This window comes from Drosophila ananassae, chromosome 3L (assembly GCF_017639315.1).
Source record: "Drosophila ananassae strain 14024-0371.13 chromosome 3L, ASM1763931v2, whole genome shotgun sequence".
Lineage (NCBI taxonomy): Eukaryota > Metazoa > Arthropoda > Insecta > Diptera > Drosophilidae > Drosophila > Drosophila ananassae.
In genome coordinates, this window is record NC_057929.1 from 10,964,775 (window position 1) to 10,987,517 (window position 22,743).

At 43.9% G+C, this 22,743-nt stretch overlaps 2 protein-coding genes across 3 annotated transcripts in view; one reads left to right on the forward strand and one right to left on the reverse strand.

The window, feature by feature from the left end:
- The window catches only part of LOC6496091 (exostosin-1), a 54,281-nt gene continuing 31,538 nt past the window's right edge, over positions 1 to 22,743 (forward strand). For both annotated transcript variants that reach the window (XM_001960170.4, XR_004310015.2), the window contains exon 1: positions 1 to 1,814. In XM_001960170.4, coding sequence (XP_001960206.1) covers positions 1,012 to 1,814 — 803 coding nt within the window. In that variant the 5' untranslated portion in view covers positions 1 to 1,011. The remainder of the gene's footprint in view (positions 1,815 to 22,743) is intronic.
- Positions 16,438 to 18,708, reverse strand: LOC6494505. Its single transcript, XM_001960171.4, has 3 exons — positions 18,091 to 18,708; positions 17,907 to 17,983; positions 16,438 to 17,844 (listed from the first exon to the last, which is right to left on the reverse strand). The coding sequence occupies exons 1-3, from the start codon at positions 18,103 to 18,105 to the stop codon at positions 16,515 to 16,517; spliced, it is 1,422 nt and encodes a 473-aa protein (XP_001960207.3). The 5' UTR covers positions 18,106 to 18,708; the 3' UTR covers positions 16,438 to 16,514.

A 22,743-nucleotide genomic window follows, 5' to 3' on the forward strand; every position in this document is an offset into this window, starting at 1 on the left:
TTGATAAGTTCGCCAGTACACGCAGAGCTATCAAAACGCATACACGCGTTGCATTTTCGCGTATTTTCGTGTTCTTATCAAAGCAGCGCGCAACTGCCTTCGTAGTAAACCCAAACACATGAACCGAAAAGTTTTAAGCTTAGACACCTACTATACCTACTATAAAAGAGAATGAATTTTTCCTGTGCATTTTCAATAGTTAAATAACATAGTTAAACTAAAATAATAACTAAAAACAAGCATTTAATAACGGCAAATTTTTGAATAAGTTAACGCTTTCTGATTAACGCGGCAACCCTAACGGCTGACTCTTGCTGGCTCTCTTTCAGTGTTGAACAATGCCAGGACAACAGTGCTGCTCAACACGCGAATGCCGTCTGATTTTTACCAGCTAGAAATGTTTTGTGTGTGTTGCTAATGTTTATATTCCTGAGAAACAAAATTATGTTTTACATTAAAATGAAGTGAAACAGAGTGAAGGGATTGATTTTTGTGCGATGCCACGCCTCGCCACGAGCGAGGTCCATTCCCGCCCCCGACGTCGTCGACGCCATCCCGCGCCGCCCCTCCGCCGCCCCCACAGTCGCGCCAGGAAATGAGAAATCATAAAAGATTATGAACGAAAATATGAACTATACCGGACGATGTACGTTAATACATGTGTTACGCGCAAGGTGTGTGTGAAGTGCATGAATAGTAGCAAGCCTTAGACTTGTTATCAGTCGACAAACAGCAGCGGGAACTCGAAATTCCGAGCCAACAAAAATGCGCGACAACTAAGTGTGATTCTTATATTTTGTTGTTGTTCGCGGTTGCTGTTGTTGTTGTTGTTGCTGCTGTTGGAATCCCCGCCTCACATAGATATATACCCCAACACACAGACGCACTTGCTCCATCACACCCCCTTCCACGAGCCACTAAGCGAGAATAATTAGAAGAAACCCAAATATTTGGGTAATCCGAAAAATAAGCAACAATTATAACGGAGATTAAGAAGAAATTAGCCATAAAATGCAGGCCAAGAAGCGGTACATCCTGGTCTTCGTGTCCTGCGCCTTTCTGGCCTACGCCTACTTCGGCGGCTACCGGCTGAAAGTCTCGCCCCTGCGTCCCCGTCGCGCCCAGCACGAATCGGCCAAGGATGGCGGCGTCCAACCGTACGCCCAGCTGCCCGGCTTCCTGGGTCGTCAGGAGGCGCTGGAGATGCAGCAACTGCATCGCAGCCAGGCCAATCGCACTGAGATTCCGGAGAAACCGAAGGCCATCAAGAGTTCCGAGTGCCGTATGGAGACCTGCTTCGATTTCACCCGCTGCTATGATCGCTTCCTGGTCTATGTGTATCCCCCGGAGCCGTTGAACTCCCTGGGCGCTGCCCCGCCCTCGTCCGCCAATTACCAAAAGATACTCACTGCCATCCAGGAGTCGCGCTACCACACCAACGATCCCTCGGCTGCCTGCCTCTTCGTCCTGGGCATCGACACTCTGGATAGGGACTCCCTCTCCGAGGACTATGTGCGGAATGTGCCGTCGAGGCTAGCGAGATTGCCGCACTGGAACAACGGACGCAATCATATCATCTTTAATCTGTACTCGGGCACCTGGCCGGATTATGCGGAGAACTCGCTGGGCTTCGATGCCGGCGAGGCGATCCTGGCCAAGGCCAGTATGAGTGTCCTGCAGGTGCGCCATGGATTCGATGTTAGCATACCGCTCTTCCACAAACAGTTCCCCCTGCGAGCCGGAGCAACCGGATCGGTGCAGTCGAACAATTTTCCCGCCAACAAGAAGTATCTGCTGGCCTTCAAGGGCAAGCGGTGAGTTTTTAGAAATAAATGATAATTTAATTAATCTATCTGTGATTTTAGGTAAGATATAAAATAGGATACTATGCAGTCTTTAAGGTTTAAGCCACCAAACTGGAATGGAATAACTTTCCGTTGACCTCATCGTCTGGCTTAGTCAGGCGGCAAATTGCAGGTTGCATCTATCACTGGCAACCCCCCATGACAGACATGAAAAAAGCCTCAAAAAAAATAAAAGGCGAATGCCAGGACCAATCGAAATCCGAAACGTTCGAGTTTTTGGCCTATACTGGCCTGGCCTATACGTTCCTTTTGTGTCCTTGCGGGCGGGGGAGCGAAAGAGGCGGCATTCAAATTGAAAAATTGTCTAGCAACGCGTCATTCGTCATGTCCTTTCCATATTCCAAAGTTGCTAGTTGCCAGTAGCTCCTGGTGTGTCCTTTGGTGTGCTGTTTTTTTGATACTCTTTTGTTTGTCTCCGCTTTATTGTTGTTTACTCGCTTGTGTCGCCCCCCACAACAACAACAAAAACTGGGATGGCCCTTCCTTTGACATGTAACTGGATTCAATAGCGTTGATACACAAGGATACATGTCCTTAAAATACTTGTTTTATAAACTGTAATAGAAATGTATTCAAAACCCTTATTTTCCGGGATAGTTTTTAGATCTAAAATATTTTGAAATATTTTTAAAATCTATTCCTATTGTTGCTTGAAAAGTTTCTCTCTCTGTAGGAAGCCCCTGTTCATTTGACCTATGCGCAACCTGTCTCAGGTTAGGAGGGGAAGGACTCCTATATCACCTGCTAGCCACGTGCCGACATGAGCTCATTGTGCTCTAATTTAAAATTGATTTTCGACCCGCTCCGATAGTGAGCTCCGGAAGAACTCCAGACACATCTATGGAAATTCCTTGAGGACAGGTTTCATTAAGCTAAGTGACGGCCAACAGCACTCAACACTCGACCAATTAATATTGCACAAGTGTGTGGCCAAGGGACTGAAGCAGCTCTTTAAAAATAAATTGTCGCAGGACACTCTCCATGCCCAGAGTTTCAACAAAAAAAAATGGTATGGAAGTGGCTTTAAGGGACAGTGATTCGGTTGCTTGATTTTCATTAACTTGATTATAATTTGGGCAAAAAGGCAACTATTTAATGAAGAAATTATCAAGAATAATGTAGTGACTTAGGTATGAGATACAAATAGCCATTTATTTCCATCATTTTGTCTGATATGCCCCTGATGATCCATTCAGGATATAGGCCGGCTCTCAAGCAAAATCGACAACAATAAACAGGGCCAACACGGCTGGCACGGCTGGCGAGGGTACGCCAAAGTGATGTTCAACTTGTTAACAACACAGCAACGTAAAATTGTACATACGCACTCTCGGGAGGGTTGGTAAGAGGCAAGAGGGAGTCCACCAGGACCTCCCCAGGACTACTTCACACTAGGCATACAATTAAAAGCGGAGAAGCAACGATACAAGCCGGGGCACTTTACAATTATGCGACCAAAACACACCGACACAGCAGAAAACAATGCCACACTGAGGGAAATCTTTTAAAAGCTTTCTATAAAGAAGGAGGAGGAGGGTAGCTAGAAGCCCCGTTTCTCCTTGTGTATCGATATGGTGGAGCCAAGTAGACGGAATGAAGCCTTAACCAACTAGCCACATAACCCAAGGACGCCCGCCGCCAGGACAACCACCCACATTTACATACCCAGTTGCCTGGACATCCTTTGCGGCTTCCCTGTTGGAAGACTGTTTTGGGGGGGGAAGTTTCCTTTTCCCCGTTTAATTGGTGCTCGTCCTGGTCCTCCACCTACCCGTGTGTGTGTAAATTGAGAGAAAAGTGTGGGAAAATAAGCACAAGATAGAAGTGTGAGTAAAATAACGAAAAAAGTAGAAATCAAGAGAGGGAAAGTGTATGCTTTTTGGGGTCAGAGTTAATCTGCGGTCGGGAGTCTGCATTTGACATTCTTCTCCGGCTAGCTGTGGTTTCTGTGGCTTCTGCTTTGTGTCCACTATGCTCACAAAAAATCTCACAGATTTCACGCCGAATAATCAATGAGCAGAACAGGTTCTTATGAGATCATCGCCCAAGAAACCGAAAGAGCTTCGTCTTCAATAATTAATTAATCATTATCATAGTTTGTGAATAGAAAGATAATGCATCCTCTTAAAGAAATCTCCCACAAGACCTCTCAAACATCAAATAATCAAAGAATAAAGTTGAGAATTTGGCGGCAATTTCTTTTTTGGGGAAACCCTCTCAGAAAATCAACTTGACAAGTTTTTCCGCAAAAACCCTCATAAAAATAAGCAAGTGTAACCTTTCCCCAGGTGACAACGCCATGGTTAGCACGTCCTTGTCTGGGTTTTATTAACTTTTTCATATCAGAGGGAATGGTGTGCGAACTTCATATGCTTCGGCATATGTACCTGTGTGTATCTCGTATCTATATCTTGGTTCTTGGTTCTTGTGACAATTGCTTGCCGCTTAACAGAAACTTTATGGAGGCGTGTGTTTTTGGGGTTTTCATGAGTGAGTTTCCGCAATTAGAGGGAAAAGTTGAGCAGTTCACCTTGAAGGGCCTGTGCCTGGGCCTGGGCCTGGCAAGTTGTGCTCATAATTTGGTTTCCTCCAATTAGCAGACTCACTCCTCATCGAGCAATTATTTGTTATTACTTTTTCCCTGCTACTGGGTGAGGGGTTTGGTGTGTTTTTTTTTTAGTTTGTTGCCTTTTTGATTGACCCAGGATGGACATCCATATAACCAGCTATCCAGTCCAGAACTTCTGACATTCGAAATTCGCTGCAACATGTCTATCCATTGCTCTGAGGGATGTAGTTGGCTGGTTGTAGTTTTTTCTGGTTTAGTTTGCTTTGAGTTTCATTTGGTCTGGGATTTGGATTTGGCCATGGACTGGAGGATTGTGAAATGTTGTGGATGTTCGATGTTGTGCTGTCGATGCGTGCGTTGGTGGGCATGCCGGCCATCCCGAATTGCAATTGCATTTTACAGGCAAACATTTTTTGCTGCCACTCCGCAAATCGCTCAAATCAATTCGTTGCGGTTCGCATTCGGTTTTATTTCATTGCGATTCAGTTCGATTCGATTCGCCTTTGGTGAGTGCGTTTAAAATTAGCTTGCAGCTACCATCTCGGACGTAGCTTTAAAGTTAATTAATTTTCCACAAAATTGCATTTCGAGCCATGAAACGGCCCAGCCTTGGGCTTGACCACTTGGGAATCATCCGGAGAAGAGCTGGAATCTAATCAAAGAAAGTAAATTGCAAGATTTCAGGTGTATATTGAGTTTGGGAATAATAGAACCGAGAAAAAGGTAAGAAATGATAATCATTTTAGCTCTGGCAGTCTGAAAATTAAATTCCTCAGCGATTAAATCATTTCAGGTTTAAACAATAATTTTATTATAATTTTTGGATGCTTCGAGTGCACCACCTGACCACCTAACAGATTCATAAACAAAAGAGCCATTAGATCCGTTGAACTGGAATCTCTAATGCCAGCCACATGTTCAAAATCTATGCTCACGATTTGAACTGATTCTGGGCCTGGTCGTGGGCCTCGTCCCTTAAAGATGCCAATAACCAGACAAGTTGTGGCGGGGAATCCGAGGCCCATCGGAGTAACCTTATCTGGGGAAGTGGAACAGAGACCGAGCCCAAGTACTCTCTACTTATGACGTGTAAGCGGCTCAAACAGTTTATGCGATTTGCAACTTTATTGGCGGCACGTGCCGAACGGGCCAAAACAGGGATGGATAGGATGGCTGGTTGGTTGGTGGAATGGGAATGGGGATGGGATACCCGTCCATCCTACGCCCCAAACGTGTGAAATATTATACGCCCAGGCCCTGCGTCCCACCACAATCTCGTTTGACCCGCCCAGTCGCCCGGTTTTAGGTCGCCCATTTCCTCGAGAAACTCATTATCAATGAACTGAACTCCGGGAGAGGTTATCGCACTAGAATTCCGCTTCCATCTCATTTCAGATTTGCGACAGCCGCGAGCAATTTCAAAACTGTTCTTAAATTGTCTCGAATTTCAGCCTTCAGTCGTCCTAAGTGACATTAGTTGGCATTTTTTGTTCATCTTGTCCGTTTACTTTTTATGCAGATTTCGCTGTGAGGGGGCTTGAGGTCAGCCAAGTTAGTATATTTGTTTTAGGAGGCCATTGCTGGGCCATGGTTGGGCCATGACTGGGCCCTCTGACTGGCTGCCAAATAAAAGTCAATAAAACGGCAAAGCGACTTGATGACCATAAATAATGTTTATTTCTCGGACCTTCTCGGAATTAGCTTTTCAAAATGGATTTCTTACAATGATATATGTATAACCACAATATATATCTTATTTAACTTGGTCCATTGCATATTTCTGCACTGCCACTCAATTAACATTGCCACACAATCTTCGACTTTTCCTGCCACAAGCCGAGATCCCACAGACGCCACAAAAATCTTTTAGTTTTCCAACTTTGTGGCGGATGCTCCGAAAAATGTATGAATAAAAAGGCCCGCCACATTCTGGGGCACTCTGAACAAATTATAATTCAATTGCACTCAATTGAGTGCCACCAAAAAAAAGTGAAGAGGAGTGGCAGAACCACTAGAACCACCAAACAAACCACCCACTCACCCCACCCAGTGCATTTTCACATTTTATTTTGTGATTATTATTACTCCGCAAGCGGCTGGCACAACGTTAATACAATAAAAGCATTTAATTTTAATTTAATTTCGTAATGAGTCATGATAAAGTGGCGAGTGGAGTGGGAGTGGCAGTGGATTTGGATCCTGATGCGACCAGGATGGCAGAAAGTTTGGCCTAAATATGCGATGGCCTCTGGTTTACCGACTCGCTCTCTCCCACTCTGACCGTTGCAAAATGCAAAAATGTTTTTTAATTATGCCTACATATTATGCCTGTATATGCGTGTGTGTGGGCTGGTCCTTTCACTTGGCTTGACTTTCCTTTCGGCCTCTTGGTTTTGCGGTTCGGATCCGTGCTAAATGCGCATATGGCGCGAAATGAATTTTCGTAAACCGAAATGAAAAATAGAGATGAAGAGACTTTACTGTGGGAGCTTGGAATCAGCAATGTGATGGGCTTAAAGGATACCTTTTAGAGATGCAAATATTACCAAAAAAACATCGTTCAATACCGTTATCAATAAAAACATCGGAAAACATCGCTCAAAATGCTATTCCTCAAGCATCGATAAACATCGGTATAAGCTAAAACATCGCAAAAGATCGGAAAAGCTTGTCAAAGAATCTACAATATATTAATCCCAATAATTTGCTCATGTTCTAAGAATAAAATGTGTAGTAGTTTTTTCGCGCATTGGCGGGAAAATAAATTTTCGTAAACCGAAATGAAAAATGGAGAAGGAGAAACTTCAGTGTGTGAAGCTTGAATCAGGAAGGGGATAAGCTTAAAGTATAGCTATTAGTGATGCAAATTTTACTCAAAACATCGCTTAACAAAGTTATCAATAAAAACATCGCTCAAAATGCATATTCGATAAAACCATCGATAAGATCAAAAAAGCTAGCCAAAAGAATCAATCTTAAGCCGTATGACTAAGATTTCCACTCTTTTACAGTCTGATATCCTCCTATTTGAAATGAACTTGCCACACAACAGCTGCCGTTGCAGGAAAAACAGCCATGTCTCATACACTCCCATACATAGTTGAAATAATATGTCATATGTGCACTTTCCAACCAACAGAAGCAACAAAAACACGAGCTGCGAAAACAAGCATCACAGAATTTTTGTTGTTGTTATGGGTCTGCTGCAGTGCATTTATTTATGTTTTGTTGTTACTACTACTCGTACAGCTACAGCTACAGCTGGTCCTGCTCCTGCTATTTGTTTTTTCCATTATTTTCATGCTGGCCAAAGTTTTCGGGGGGCTTGAAGAGTTGATTTTAAAGATTTCGCGGCTTGCCTACTTTCGGGGATCTGGTTAAAATTTATGGCCAGAGGCGGGGGCTGCCAGGAGCTGGAGCTGTAGTGTTAATGTAATTATGATAAAATGCGTCACCGCAACGGGTTGAATGGTAGTCGTTAGCCTCCCTCCTCCGATACTACTCTTGTTGAACAAATTTGTTGCCAAAAACACGCAGCAACACTTGAGTACACGCGTCGTAGAAAACAATAAATTTATAAACGTTCGCTATGCGCCTCCTCCTTCTCCATCTCTAGCTCCTTTCACATCCTTTTGCCTTTCCCTTTGTGTGTGTGTGTGTGTGTGTTGGTGTGGAGTTATGCCAACAATAATGGCACAGAACGTTCTCTGAAGAGGAACCAAAAAAGGGAAGGGGTGGAGGACTGACAAATGGGCGTGTTTGGGTAGGAGGCGGAAGAGCCAGAAGGCTCTTCTGGCCTGCGTACGTGCTTGGCAAAGGAGTTTGTAAAGGATTTTCGTTTAGTCCTATTTCCTTACCCTAAAAATCGTGTTCTATAACTTTTTCCCAGAGGTTTGCCGGAAAAATTAACTAAAATTGTTATTCGTCTAAGAGAGTTAAGGACCTAGTCCGAGTAACTATAAAAAATATCCTTAAAATCCAGCTTGGACATGTCGCCTGCAAGCTCATCTAAACTTCGTTTCAAAATTGTAAACTTTATTTCCCCTTGAGTTCTTTATTTTTTGTTTTCTCTTCAAATATTATGGCCCAAAGAAGCGTCGCGTCATGTTTGAGGGTTTGAGTGTATAAATATGTGTATGAGTATCTGTGTGAGGAGTATCTGTGTGTGGTTTAGTATCCCTGCGTGTGTGTGTGCGAGAGCTCTGTGGCGTGCGGTTATTCCCGCTTGCTAAACAATGAAACTTTATTTGCGATATTTCAGCTCGTTTCCTTTGCTTCTTTTGGCTTTTGTTTCCATTCCATGTAGGATGTAGGTCCTGCTTTTGGGGAGTCCTCGCTTCCTTGCTGTTGCTACTGTTATTGCATTTTCATTGTTTGTTATTTACTTTGGCACTTTTGCTCTGTTACAATTTTTAGTTGAGCCACCGACACACAGCGCTGATGTTATTTATGGCGGCAGTGGCAGGGGCAGCGGCAGGGGCAGCGGCGTGGCGAATCCGCTCACGTTTCAAATAAATTGATTAAATTTCATGACACTTCATCATGCCATACAGAAAGCCACAGCCCGAGGCAGCAACAATCAAATTTCCACGCTTTTCCACTTCCGTTTCAATATTTCTTTCTATGTTTTTTTGCTTTTCTCCTTTTTTTGGCAAAAACTTTTCCTCACAAAGCATACTTTTGAGGGCGGATGTGGCGGCCATCTTGCGCCATGATTATTATTATTATCATGCAGGCATTTCCGGGCAAAAAACCACAGCATACTTCTAGGAGCTAATTAACCCACTTGTCGCTGCATTTGCCTCAAAAACCCACAAACACCCCCTCAGTGCCCTCAGTGGGCGGGGCCCCTGATGTAATAAATATTTGAAAAGCGTTTTTTAATTGAATTTCCAGTGTAAACTCTCAGATGGGCGGTGTGTGACGTTCTTTTTGTGCATATTTGTAAGGAGGCTGCGGGGGCTGTGGCATAAAAACAAGACTGAAAATACATTAAACAAGCCGAAGCACAAACATATAATCAAATTAAAAAGCTAGCAGAGCCACCCACATATATATATTTGATTTAATTAAATTTTTTCCCCTCGTTGCCACGCTTTTTTGCCCTTTTTTTCGCCTTCGGTTGGCAAATGAACTGCATGAAGAGAAAACCCCAAAAAGGAAAGATCCGAACCGAAACGTAAAAATAAATATTCTTGTCAATAGGAGAAAGCCAAAGAAGTATTTCTAAATAAGTACTAAAGTCCACTTTTTTGTTTGGGGTATTTGAACCTTTTTGCCGGATCCTTGTGGGTTGCGTTTGCGTTTGCATTTGAACTTTGAAGTGAGGTGGCCGAGGAAGGTCCTTTGCGTGGGCTTCGACTGTTGTTAACGGTCGGAATTAATTACCCGCAAGTATTTTTGCAACCAAGACAGCTGCAACTAATTCGAGGGCATTATAGGAATACATTTGATAAAGAAGGTTCCTGCTACTCCTAGAAACTAGAACCACAAAACTCATTCCTTGTACTATTTGTTCTTCATACTTCGAATGCCATTCAACTTTTGGGATAGCCACTTGAAAATGCCAAAGCTACCGCAGGAATTCGCACTCTTTACTTTCTTTTTGTTACAAAATAAAAAGGAACTTCGTTTCATCCTTGAAGCCTGGAGGAAAAATCTCTTCACAGTTCACAGTTTGAGCTATTTTTTTGGCACTTGACGCTGGTAACCTCTGGACCGGACCAGAACCATTCGCATTTCTAACATATTTCTACTTTTATTTCACTATTAATGTAATTCCATTTTACGCTTTCTCCAGCCCATCTTTTCGCGCCCCCCCATGGAATTTGTGAAGGACTTTTCATGTGGATAATTAAGCAAAATACCAACAAAAGAAGCCAACAAAAATAAGCAAAAAATCTAAAAGAGAGAGCGGGCTGGCGAACCGCGCATTGAAGCGTAATATTTTTATGTGTGCCACTTCCACAGCTCCTGTATTTTCCCTTTCACTTCTTTTATATTAAATTGCATTTCTTTTATTTATCAAAGGACTTTGTTTATGGTTGAGTGTGTGTGTGGCTGTGTGTGTCGGTCCTTTTCGGAAGGTAATTAAATCAGAAATCCCTGGATGAAAGGTAGAAAAGCTCCAAACCGGAGTCTAGACTCTAGCCCCTATTTGGGTCAGTCTTGCTCCCAAGCTTTATATTTTATTTATCAAAAGTCGAGTATAAATCCAATTACTCTCAGATCAAAAAAACTTTATAGCTTCTGCTGGAGAATAGAAATATAGAAGAATCAATACAAAGGACCTTCGTTCGGGGCCAACAAATTGCAGTTCTTTCGTCAGTTAATTGAAAGTCTAACTACTGCTGCTGCACTCCTTAAATCTTCCCTATTTTTTTTTTTTTTGGGTTTTGCTCGAGGGCAATGGATGGGGGGGGTGGAGTGTCGAGGAGAAGCATTCAATTGCGGCAGCTGCCACATCCTGCCACATGGCCAGGATATGGAGTTTGGCTCTGCTCGACTGCTGCCTGCAATCGACAAAATGTGCTTCAATAGTTTTCTAATGGACTTCATCCGCCATTTAATGCACACACACCCACTGCCACATCCCCGGAGCACATGGCCATGGCAATTGAGGTCCGAAAAAGGCGAACACGTTGGCAGCTTGCAAAGATTAATGATCAATGCAGGCGCAGGACATGGCAGGATACGCCCAAGACCCACACACTCCCATACTCGAAGCGATAATATGCGATTTGGAGCTCGGCATAGGGGCGTATCAATAAAAATTCTCTTGCCACTTCAGCCTGCCGCCGTCCAGATGCTATGGCTCCTGCTATTGACAGAGCCATCGAACAGCGACAGGAGGACACCCACATCCACATCTCACATCCTCATCCTCCTTCTTGTTCAAAGCGAATCCTTTCGGAGGAGAACTGGCAACGCAACGAAGCATTTGCCATGCATGAAGTTATTTAATAAAAATTGAATGGCTCTCCTCCCTCGGTTGCCGGGGAAACTTTCTGTTCCGTTCTGTTCTGTTTGTGTTTGGTTATCGATATGAGCAGCCAGGCAATCGCTATCGCAGGACGAACTCTGCTTCCTTCCTTATTTCGGAGCTATTAAAATCATTGCAAGCGAATAAACAGAAAAGGTGGATCGGAGCTGTGTAGGAAAATCCAACAGAAAGCTGATAGAGTGGCAGGATAACTGGCAGGTTGATGGCAATTGGTTGATAAGTAATTTAAGATTTCATTTAAGAAATGCTTTAAACGTGATTTTATTTATATACTTTGTTGAGAAACACTTCAAGTAATCCCAATAAAAATGGAAAACTTATAATAATGAAACTTATTAAGTCCCAGCTGTAACCCCATCGAGTTCCATCGAGGCTCTAATGAGCCGATTGCCTCTCGAACTCCCCAACCAATCGCCATTCAAAAAAGTTTGCCATAATTTTCATGCACTTTTCCGGCAGGTATAGTTTTTCCACCTGGATTGATCCAGGTGGATCTCCCCACCACGAGGGAGAAGTAATTCAGAAGGTTCTCTCTATTATGATTTTTTGTGTTTTGTTATTTTTGAAAGCCAGAAATTCAATTCGTGATGTGAAATGTAATATTCATTAAAATTATAATGCGCACAGGTGGGTTAGAGAACGGCAAACGAGGGCCTGGTTTAGTAGGTTCTGGCACACAATTCCCAAAAGCAGGGGGAATGCCATAATGCGAGTAGATTTTCCGACTTTTCCGACCCCCCTTTTCGGCGCATTTTAGCCGTTTGCTCTCAATCCGCTCAGTGCAGTTTTGGCAAATTGGGCGGCGTTTTCCACTAACAACTTTCATGCCTACATGGGTCCAGGAATGGGGAATGGGAAAAGAGGGCTTTTACATACACACTCACACACAAGTGTCCGTAGTAATTGCCGCCGTGCTGTTGATTACACTTCAACGGTCGACCCACTCACCCACCCTCCAACTCAACTCCTCCACCATAAACTTCACACACACTCGCCCAGCTTCCTTCTGGTGGCACTCGCCCGTTGGGCTTTTAACTGCGCTAGTTTCCAGCCATAAACTCGCAGACGATGCCCCGGTTGCAGCAGCAGCGGCAGCAGCAGCTTCACAAGTGCAGCATCTGAATCTGAGGCTGGAGCTGGAGTTGGAACAGAGGCATCCACCAGCCTCCAGTCCCCAGCCCCCAGCCAGTGATTGCCAGCCGACAAACTTGCTTCTTACGTTTTGCCCAACTGACTTTGTTAATGAATAATGAATAATTATATCTCTGCCGATTTTTATCCTATTTGAACAAATTTCTCAATAAATATTTTTGTAACATTTTTCCATGAAACACCTTGGGGAGACGCTGTTTTTCATATATTTTACTTATACGACTTATAACCAAGATGCATATCTTTGCCATCTTCCCTCCAAATCTCATACTTTATACCCCCAAACTTCAGTAGCTTGATTCCCTATAAAATCAGTGTTGCAGAGAGTAAAGAATAAAACTCAGAATATTTATTTCCCTCCATAACCATATAGAATAAAACAATTTTGTCTCCCTCCATGCATGAATATGGATGTGTGCAACTGCTCGTGTCCCTCTTTAGTTCGAGAGTCCTGCATCCCCGAACTAAACGCCTTCTGTTCCACCCGGCCCTGCCCCTCTTGGCATACTGTGCCCCTTTCGTGTTGGATGCCTCTGCTGAGCTGTGGCAGCAGCTATATTTGAATATTTAATTTTTTAGCGAGCAGGGAACACTTCGCACTTCGAAACCTGACGCTAAACACTGCCAGAGAGCTATCGTTTCCACCCGTCGGTTAGTCCACACCCTCGCAGCAACCCATATATCCCCTCGATCCAGGCCCTGTGGGTGGAAAGGGGACTGTGTGTGGGTTTTGGAAAGCAAACAAAATGTTTTCTACGGCAAATGAATCAGCTCGTCGTATAAGCGCCGTCGACTTTGCTGATTGCGAGTTCAATGCTCGAACGGCAACGAGGACAGGCACAAATTGGCTTCAACAGAATTGTTCAAATTCATAATTAATATAATTTGGACACGATTCTGTTTTGATGTGCCACACCCACCCTACCACACCACCCGTTCAATCCAACCAATCCTACCATCCCACCGAACTGTCCATTTTTCACCTGTCATCTTTTTAATTAAAAGAATTTCGCTTTAATAAATTCAACATTGACAGCAGCAGGTCGCCAGAAGGTGTCGGGAAAATTAATGAAAGTGTTGGATGAATAAAATACATAAAAAAAACGTTAAATGCACGCATTTCATGTCCGTCTGCTTCTCTCGTTAAGTGTGCTACAATTTAAATGCTATTTCAATATTTAATGTAACTCACGGAGGCTGCATTGTAAAAAGGACATTTTCCCCACCCAAGCGATTGACGGAAAGAGAATTAAAATGAATCGTAAAAGGATTGACGGTTTTAAGGAAGTGCTTTTACTTCGTCTATATACTATGGTACTAAGAGGGGCGCTGCCACATATCGTACGGCTGGAAGATAGATAGTCCGATAGACAGTCCCATTAATCCATTTGACTTGTTGTCGTTGAGTTAAGACCACTCGTTTCTAAATGGACTTTACCTGTATAGGTTCTACTTTGGTTACTATACTATGGTTCTATTCAAAAGGGTCTTAAGTTTCTATGAGGGGCGCTGCCACATATCGTACGGCTGGGAGATAGATAGGCTGAGAGTCCGATAGCAAGTCCCATTAATCCATTTGACTTTTTGGCGTTGAGTTAAGGCCACTCGTTTCTTAAAGGACTTGGCTAAACAAATTTCAAAAACTACTTTTTTTTTTGAACCATTTAGAAGTCTTGCAAAATAAGGCAAAAGAACACGTTTAGATGGAAAAAGGTCAGACGAGAGAGAGTGGTAGAAGAGTACGCGCCAAACTGTATGACATTATGGCCATTGCAGGGGATGTGGTGTTGTTGATGTTGTTGGCCCACGCGTACTACGTGCAATGTCACCAATAATGTCACCCATATATACCTACAAGGACATACACCCACACACCCACAGACACAGTCACAGTCACAGATACAGATACAAAGAAATCCACTCACACCCGTGAAAACTTCCGCTCTGGTTGCATTGTTCATTTAAATTCTAATTTGTATTTGGTGCACCCGACTCGACTCGACTCGACAGTGGGACTTCAGCCTTCGGGGCATGAGCAGAGAGGGCCAGACGGCAGGACACGTTTCCTGTCAGTGGACAGGTGTAGGTAGGAGCAGGTCGACATGGGACCTGACTTCGAGATCTTCCACCCACTGCCACTCCATGAAAAAAACTGCCATGCCTCGGCCATGTTCCAATAATGTCCTTGAAAAAAGGCAAATTCCACTTGGCAACTTTTGGTGCGCCTGTTTTGGTGGGAGTAGGTGCGACGTGGGGCGTGGCACCGCACAAATTGTTATTTTATTTGTGCTCGCCTTGCTACAAATTTGAATTTCCCCAGAAATTTGCAATCATATTTCCCCAAAAAAATACAATTTTATTCTTGAGAAAATCCGCGGCAAGTATAGAAAGTCCGTAAAGAATTTAATATCCTGATAAATGAAAGTTTTGCAGAAACTTTCCGACTTTTTTGGCCAACTTAAGAGAAGAATCTTGCCATTCTCTAGAAAATAAATTAAGTGGTTTATTGCTTTTTAAAGATTAATCTTGGAATCGATAGCAAATTATTTATCTCGTTGGCCTCGCTCGGGTCTGAAAAATTAAGATGTTATATGGGGGGAATGGGTTATCTTGTGATCGGCGGGCCTTAATTTGTGGCAAGTTGTGTGTATCTGTATCGTGTGGTGTGTGTACTCAACCCAGTTGTACGTAAATCCAGCCCGGATAATTTCATTCCCTTCTCGGGCCGGGTCTTTCGACGTGCCATTCCGCAATCTAGAGTTCTCTTATCTTATTGCACGGCACATTGCCGGCTATCGGCCATTCCAATCTGTAGGCTTCTTCGCCTCCTTGGCTCGCTCGCCCCCCGTTTTGCCGGCATTTCCCTTTCATTTTCCTTGCTTTTCCCCCAGCATTTTCCCCGGCCTGTTAAGCCGACATGTCGTTTCATTTAAAGTTTATCGCGCGCTTTCCCTCCTCTGTCTCTTTCACCTCCAGCCTAGCCATCTCTTTCGTTCTGCTCTTCTTGGTTTTTAGTGGGCATTCTCGGTCTTTCTTCTTGGATTTTTTTCTCAGCTTTTAATTCAGTTGCAGTTTGTTGTTGTCGCTGCTTTAGTTGATTAAAAACCGCACTCAAAGTGGAAATGCGCTTTTCTTTGTTCGACCCTCTAGCCGTCTCTTTCACCATGGAGTCGCCCCTTCTCTTTCGGTCGGTGTGTCTTAGGGCTTTTGTTCTCCGGCCGCGGCTTCTGCTGGAATTTATAGCAGGTTTAACCCACTTTGCCGTAAATGTTCTCGATTTCAATCCCCCAAGGCTGTCGGCCATGTAAACTTTTTAAATTAGTTGTCAAATGCAAGCTGCTAAGCGGAATGCGATAACCCACACAACTACAAAAAAAATATATATATAAAAAGTATATAACTGGCATTAATTAAAAGGTAAAATATTTTCAGAGTTTTATGTCCGTTGCGGCATGTTGCATGTTCGTTGCGTGCCTTGGGTGCATTGACTTTGGATTTTGATGGGAAATTGCTGTTCAAATGCCACGTCTGGCTAAGTAAACTTGGCTAAAACGCCAACTTCAATCTCAGATAAGGCCAATAAAAAGAGTTCAAATACGCCTAAGCATTATTGTTCCACAGAAACCAAAAACTTATTATTTTATTTTTGTGTGTTTGATTTTATTTTATAATTTTCTTCTCTTCAACAAGGTTACATTTTATATTTTTCAACTTAGGAATTTTGTTTTATATTCTCTAGCATTTAATTTTTTCAACTGTTTAAATATTTTATAATTTTGTACTAATCAATTTTGGATTAAAAACAGACTTCGACCTAAAACCGAAAGTTCCCTAAAAAAACTCCTTTATTTCTCTCTGTGCAGCTGTGTAGCCTTGACTCTTTGGTTGACCCTGCTCCCCCTGTAAGTGATGTAGATTTTCCCCCTCAGGCCTCGTCGTAGTTGGGCTTATCCCCGAACTTGATGGATCCTCGCTGCCGGATATTTTCCCGGGTCTGCCGCTTGTACTGGCTTTTGGGCGCCTTGGGAGCCACCGGCTGCTCAAAGGCCACGGCACTCGGGCCGATGGGACTGGCCAGCTGGAAGCTACTGTGCGCCACCTCCGAGGGCCACTTGTCACCGTACATCGCCTCCACCAGGGCGGACTCCAGCTCCTCCTCCTCCAGCTGCTGCTTGTGCTGCTGCTTCTGCTGGCGCTGCTGCTCCTGGAGACGGGCTCGCAGACTGCTCATGGAGAAGCTGGGCGGCGTGGTGTTGGACTCGGAGTGATCCTCCCCCTCGCGGATCACATACACCTCCTTGTTGTGGTGATGATGGTGATGTTTCCTGGGCCGCCGGGTGGTGGTGGCAGTAGCCTCCCTTTCGCGGTACTTCTTGAGGAACGAGGCGGGGTAGTTGGGCGCCTCTGTGGTGCTGGTTGTGGTGGTGGTACTGCTGGTGGAGGGGCGAGTCCTGGGCCTCGCCGTCTGCCTAAAGCCCATGCCCTGGCTGGGAACAAAACCACTCTCCATGGAAGCCACCGACTCCAGTTCCTCGCTGCCCTCGCCGGTGTGCTCCGTGACCTCGTAGCGGTGACCCATCTGCTTGGCCACCTCGTTCTCCGCTTCGGCCTCCTCCTCCACATCCCGCTCGTACTCGTAGCTGACCAGCTTCTCGGGCTTCGGCAGCATCTCGTGATCCCCGCTGGAAATGTCCGTGTGCAGGCGGGTCAGAGGGTGGGGCTTCAGAGTCACAAACGAGCTGGGATGTTCGCCGGGCTTGTAGACGGGCTTCCAGCTCTGGTACTCCATGATCTTGCCGGAGATAACCTCGTTGGAGGAGCCACCGCGTGGTCTCTTCGACTTGAAGTACTTTTCCATAATGGCCTCGTCGCTGGTCATCGGCGCCTTGCCCTCGGCAATCAGCTCCTGCTCCTTCTCCAGCTGCCGCATCCTGTTGTCGTACTTGATGACTGTGGTCATCTCCGTCACTGTGGGCTTGGAAATGGGTCTCCTGAACTTGACCACCTTCTTGGGCGATGGCCGCATTTTGATGATCTTCATGGGCTTGTTGTTGTGGGGATTCCGAATGATGTACTTGACCCGGGTCATCTCGGTGGGCAGGAAGTCCACGGTTGTCTTCTGGTTGTGGCCTGACCCATTCGGCAGCAGATCAGTTATCATGGTCTTCATGGCCCGGGCTCCGTTGAACATTCTTCCCAAGACGCCGCCCATCACGGAGTTGTTCATCTCTTGCCACATGAAGCGTCGTTGAATTCTGGATGGGGAGGATATTGAAGATCCTCCTCTCTAGCAATAGACTCTATTAGTTCCACTTACCTGTGATCATCGGCCTGCTGCTCACTCTTAATCCCATTCAAGTTGAGCAACAGCAGCATCAGCGAAATCCCATAAATCTAAAGATTTAATAATCCACAATTCGAACCGGATACGGATCGGGTTGACAAGAAACAATTAGCTGATGTGCTACACTTCCTTGGTAATCCACTTGTGGCTTACTTACGCAATGCTTCCTCATGTCTCCAAAAATATTCCCACCGATTCGATTTGAATATCTGAAGTGGCAACTAGTGACTGTCGGACTGAAGTTGGCGGATTTCGGAATTGAAGTTGCAAATTACGAGCTTGTTTTGGATCTGTTGGCGAAAATCAACTGTCGGCGCATGCGCGCCAAGCACTTGCTTTTATATACTAGCTAGTAGTTGCAACTAGCTGTTGCAAGTTGCCACTGCCTCTTGCTCCAATTACAAGAGAGCTCGTTGAGCTTGGCATTGGCATTTTCACTTTCGTTGGGAACAATGGCTATAGCTTTTTGGGCTGGCCCGGGCTGGCCTGGCCGCCTTTCGTCAGGCAATTAGTTCCATTACTTTTCAAGTATCTTGTGGTTTGTCTATCTTGCCTTTACATATTTCTTTCCTTCCTTTAGTTTTCAGTTCACTTTTTTTTCTACACTTAGCTTTCAGTTTCCGTGTGCATTTTCTTGCTGCTTGATTTCTTGCTGCATTTTGCAGCTGCCTCTTGCCTACCGGGTGGCGTGAACTGAACGCTTTGGTTATTGTAGTAGTTTTAAATATTTGTTAAATTTTTCATCGAAAAAGCTTCTTCGATTTGCACCAGGCACCAGTGCGAGGCACCAGCCCCATCATCATCAGCAAGAGCCGCCGCAGCAGCAGCCAAACTGTTTAATTATGACTTAATATTTATTAATGAGCGTTTTCGGTTTCTGCCTTGCCTCTGCACTTCAATTTATTGACGCCGCACACTACATATTGCATCCTCATCATTATTATTTTCGCTTTTCTTCATCAATGGCTGGCTAGCTGGCCGGCTGGCTGGCCGGCCATCTCCATCATCTGTTGGCCAAAACGTGCCAAACGATTCGCTTCTCCAAATGACTTTGTAGCGTGTATGCATTTTTCAACTCGCAACGATGATGATGATGGGCATGCTGTTGATGTTTGTTGAGATATTTCCTTTTGTTTGATCAAAGTGCTCCACTTGAACACCTACAGCTACAGATATATGCATATGATATTATCGTATATATATTTTATGGCGCCAGGTGTCACCACTTCAAAGTCAAGTGCCTCATTACGAGGGGACGTGTGTCAACACCATATACTCGAACATTTTATTTAATAAAATGCCTTTTGTGCAGCCGAGTGGTCATGGGAGAGATTTATATACTATATTCAGGAATTTCAAATGCCAAAGGGCCGAAAGGGCAATAAAAATATGAGTTTAATTAGATTTAATTTGCCTTTATGGCAGGACACCCTTTGAGCGGAAATATGTGGACAGTTGCATACTTTCGAACTAATAAAGTGGAAATAGTTTTAAAGGAATTCGGTTGTGGGGCTAAAAGGGTTTTAACATTAAAATGCTTGTCATGCCATGGGAATAGAGAGCAGTTTGAAGCTATTAAAGTGTAAATCCTTTATTAAGTCCTTAGGTATCTATCAAATATTATCTAGTTTAAGCCCTAAATAAATTTTGATGGGCTTAGGGTGTTTAGGCCTGTTAATCCGATTTGTCATGCCCTTTTGCAAGGCTATCAAGTTGTAATAATTGCATTTTGTGTACTAATTAAACATCTGTTAAATGCAAACGCCGACGACACAGAGAAATTAATGTCTTTATGGTGTGTTTGCTTAGCTCTCTTGTCTTAGAACATTGCGTATACGCAGCGTTGTTCGTTCGTTTGTTCGATACGCGCTCCACGCTTCAGTCAATAATGTATTTAAAATGCCATTTGTGTAAATGGATTATTTAATCGATGCAACATTGTGGCACGAGTGAAAGCAACACAGCACCGAGCCATCAGTAGCCATCTCTACTGAACTCCTCTACCCCTGTAATGCAATATGCCTTTACATTGTCGGACTGTACATGCTCCTCATGTACGTCCTGCGTATATAGACATATTTGTGTTATTGCTGCCTAGCCTGACTTTCCCGATAATGCTAGCTTACAGCTAGCACTCCTTGTTGTTGTACTCGTCCTTGCATAAAAGCAAATTGATGCCCTAAGCCAAATATAAACACAATAAAACCAAACAGGCCACAGCAACAATGAACCAGCACACACGCACACGCCCAGAAAAAAAATACAAAGATAAATATTTAATTGTTTTTGGTGGCAAATAATAAAGGGAATTTCAAATATATGTTTTAGGATGTTTGATTTTTCAAAAGGTAGCATTTAAACCAATACTTATACTCATTCAGGAAAGCCTCTTTCATTTTCTTCCTGTGTAGTCGATTTGGAAGCCTGAAGGAGCTGAGAGGACTCTTGGGTTACCCGTCCTACTGCCATATCAGTTGGCCGAGCATAAGGCGAGAGCTAACTGCAAATTGTATGAGCTCGAAATTTGCCTGGATTCTGCGATATCTAGCTGCCTTAGATTTTTCGCCTCCACACCCCACCCCTAGTAACACTACCACTAACACTTATACTACATCCACCCCTAGACAGATACCTCACCCCCAAAATCCTTGATAACGTTCGCATTTCGGTGCCTTCCGTAGACACTCTCTTAGTCCGGATAACAGAAAGCATTGTTTGGTGCAATAACTCTGACGAGTAATGGAAACAGGCCTCCGAATCGTACCCTGATTGATACGGATCGATGGTCACTTACATGTGACGGCTGTCAGGATATCAGGCATGAAAGGATAGCTAGAGGCTTGGCTAGTTGATACCCAGAAGGTGATGCTTTCCTTCACAGGATGACAGATATAAACTCCTATTATGTAACGGAAGTGAACCGTTTCAGGCTTTTAATTTCCATTTATTTTAAAACACTTATAATTTCAGAATACAATTTATTGATATTGATTCTGTTATTGTGGCAGTTGTTGAACTTAATAGTGTATTTACGTATATTTTTCGAGGGTAAACAAGCATTTACCTGCCCTGTTTCCTTTCAACAGACTTCCCATTTTTTTCATATATATGTTCAGATCCCTACTATCCTGATGTCCTGCTGTCCTGGCCAGTCCATATACTGCTTTTCTACTGTTTTTTTCGGACTGATTTAATGCCAGGGGCGATTCCGTTGTTCCCGATACATTTTTTTCCAGTTTTTAGTGTTGTTCCTGGTGCTCTGGTTGCATTTTTGCCTTCAATGGCGACACCATTTTCTGCTCCACAAAAGCAGAGCTGAAAATATTGCGCATACGCCACGTATTCTCAGTTTTCTATCCATGGATTGTCAACTCTGCTGAGTTCGTGTGTGTGCCAGTGGGCTAGTAGTGGGTGTGTGTGTGTGTTTGAATGTGACTGGGCCATCACAAAAGCTTTGAAGTTGCATAGATAAGCTTGAGCCGGAGCCGGAGCAAATGCTGCATAACCCAAGGCGCTTGGCCCGCGAAGACGACAACTTCCAGACGACCAGAGTCTGTGCAGCGGGAATAGGATGAAAAAAAAAAAATATGGGGAAAAAACATAAACTTATGTCATAAGCCATAGCCCCTTGGCAAGCGCGCACAAGGGTCCGCTAAGGCATTAACCCATGTAAGCCGAAAGTGTCAGGCAATGGCCACGGGGGCTCCATTCTCCATCCTCCAGGGCGAAACAAAAAGAAAAACTATATCCCAGACACACACATACACATTTTAAGCTTATTTAATGCGCGCATAAATTATTCAGAGTGAGTGCGGATAGGGGGTGCAGGTCCTTCGCGTCCTGGGCATACTCAATTATTTTAGATTATGTTTGGATTAGTGGTCAGGAGCAGGACTCCCCAGCTCCACTATGGCCTGGTTCAACGGTCTTTGTGTCTGGTTATTGCACTTTATTGTCATTGGAACCGAACTGGCGATGACAGGCCCCTCGAAATGGATTTCGAGTCCTTTGGCCTCACTTCCTGTACGCCTTTCTTCCTTTTTTTGTTTCGCTTTCGGGTTTGGTCGTGGCTTGCAGCCTGGTCCAATCAATATTTAATTGACCCATTTCAGGGCATTCATTCCCTATGAATGGCGAATGTTTTGTTCTTTTTCCTTTTTTTCTTTTTTGGGTGAAAACAATTTATCCAATTGCAGCCGATTAAGAGTCGCCCCTATCCTTTGGCTTGATCCTTTGGCGTTGAAATGTAAATTGCAGTTTTCACAGAAATCGTAAATAAAATAGAGAAATATTTATTCATTCTTTTAAAAATCCTGTGCTTACTGCTTTAAGTGGCATTACCATTTGTTTCACGTTAATGTTGCCTTTAAATTCTTTGTTGAAACAGAGCCACTTTGTATCAGGATACTCGGATACTCGAGGCCATTGAGCCATTTAGGGCATAAATTAGATTAGAACAGACCATAGCCAGTTGGTAATGGGCGCTGAAAGCATTTTTTTAGCCGCTTTGCCAGGCCCTTACTTAATTTATATTAATGTGGCTGCCATCTTTCTCCCAGTCTCAGTCTCAGTCTCAGTCTCCGTCTCAGTCCCGGCTCCAGTCCCTGTTCCATCTCATTGTGGATCTGCGAACGTCCTAAATTAATTTACACGAGGCACGACAAAAAGGCACAAGTATCTGCTGAATCCCTGTTGTCCCATAAAATTCACGTCCCTCGCCATTTTTTAGAGGCCTCCCAATACCAGTATGATTCTGTTTTTTTTTGTTGCTATGGCGGCTGTCATATTCAATCAAATTTGTTATGGAAAT

Bases quoted from the DNA above. Each gene is read 5' to 3' on its own strand.
- LOC6494505 (XM_001960171.4), bottom strand. The intron at 17,845-17,906 runs GTAAGTGGAACT...CTCCCCATCCAG, and splicing joins CAGCAGGCCGATGATCACAG to AATTCAACGACGCTTCATGT.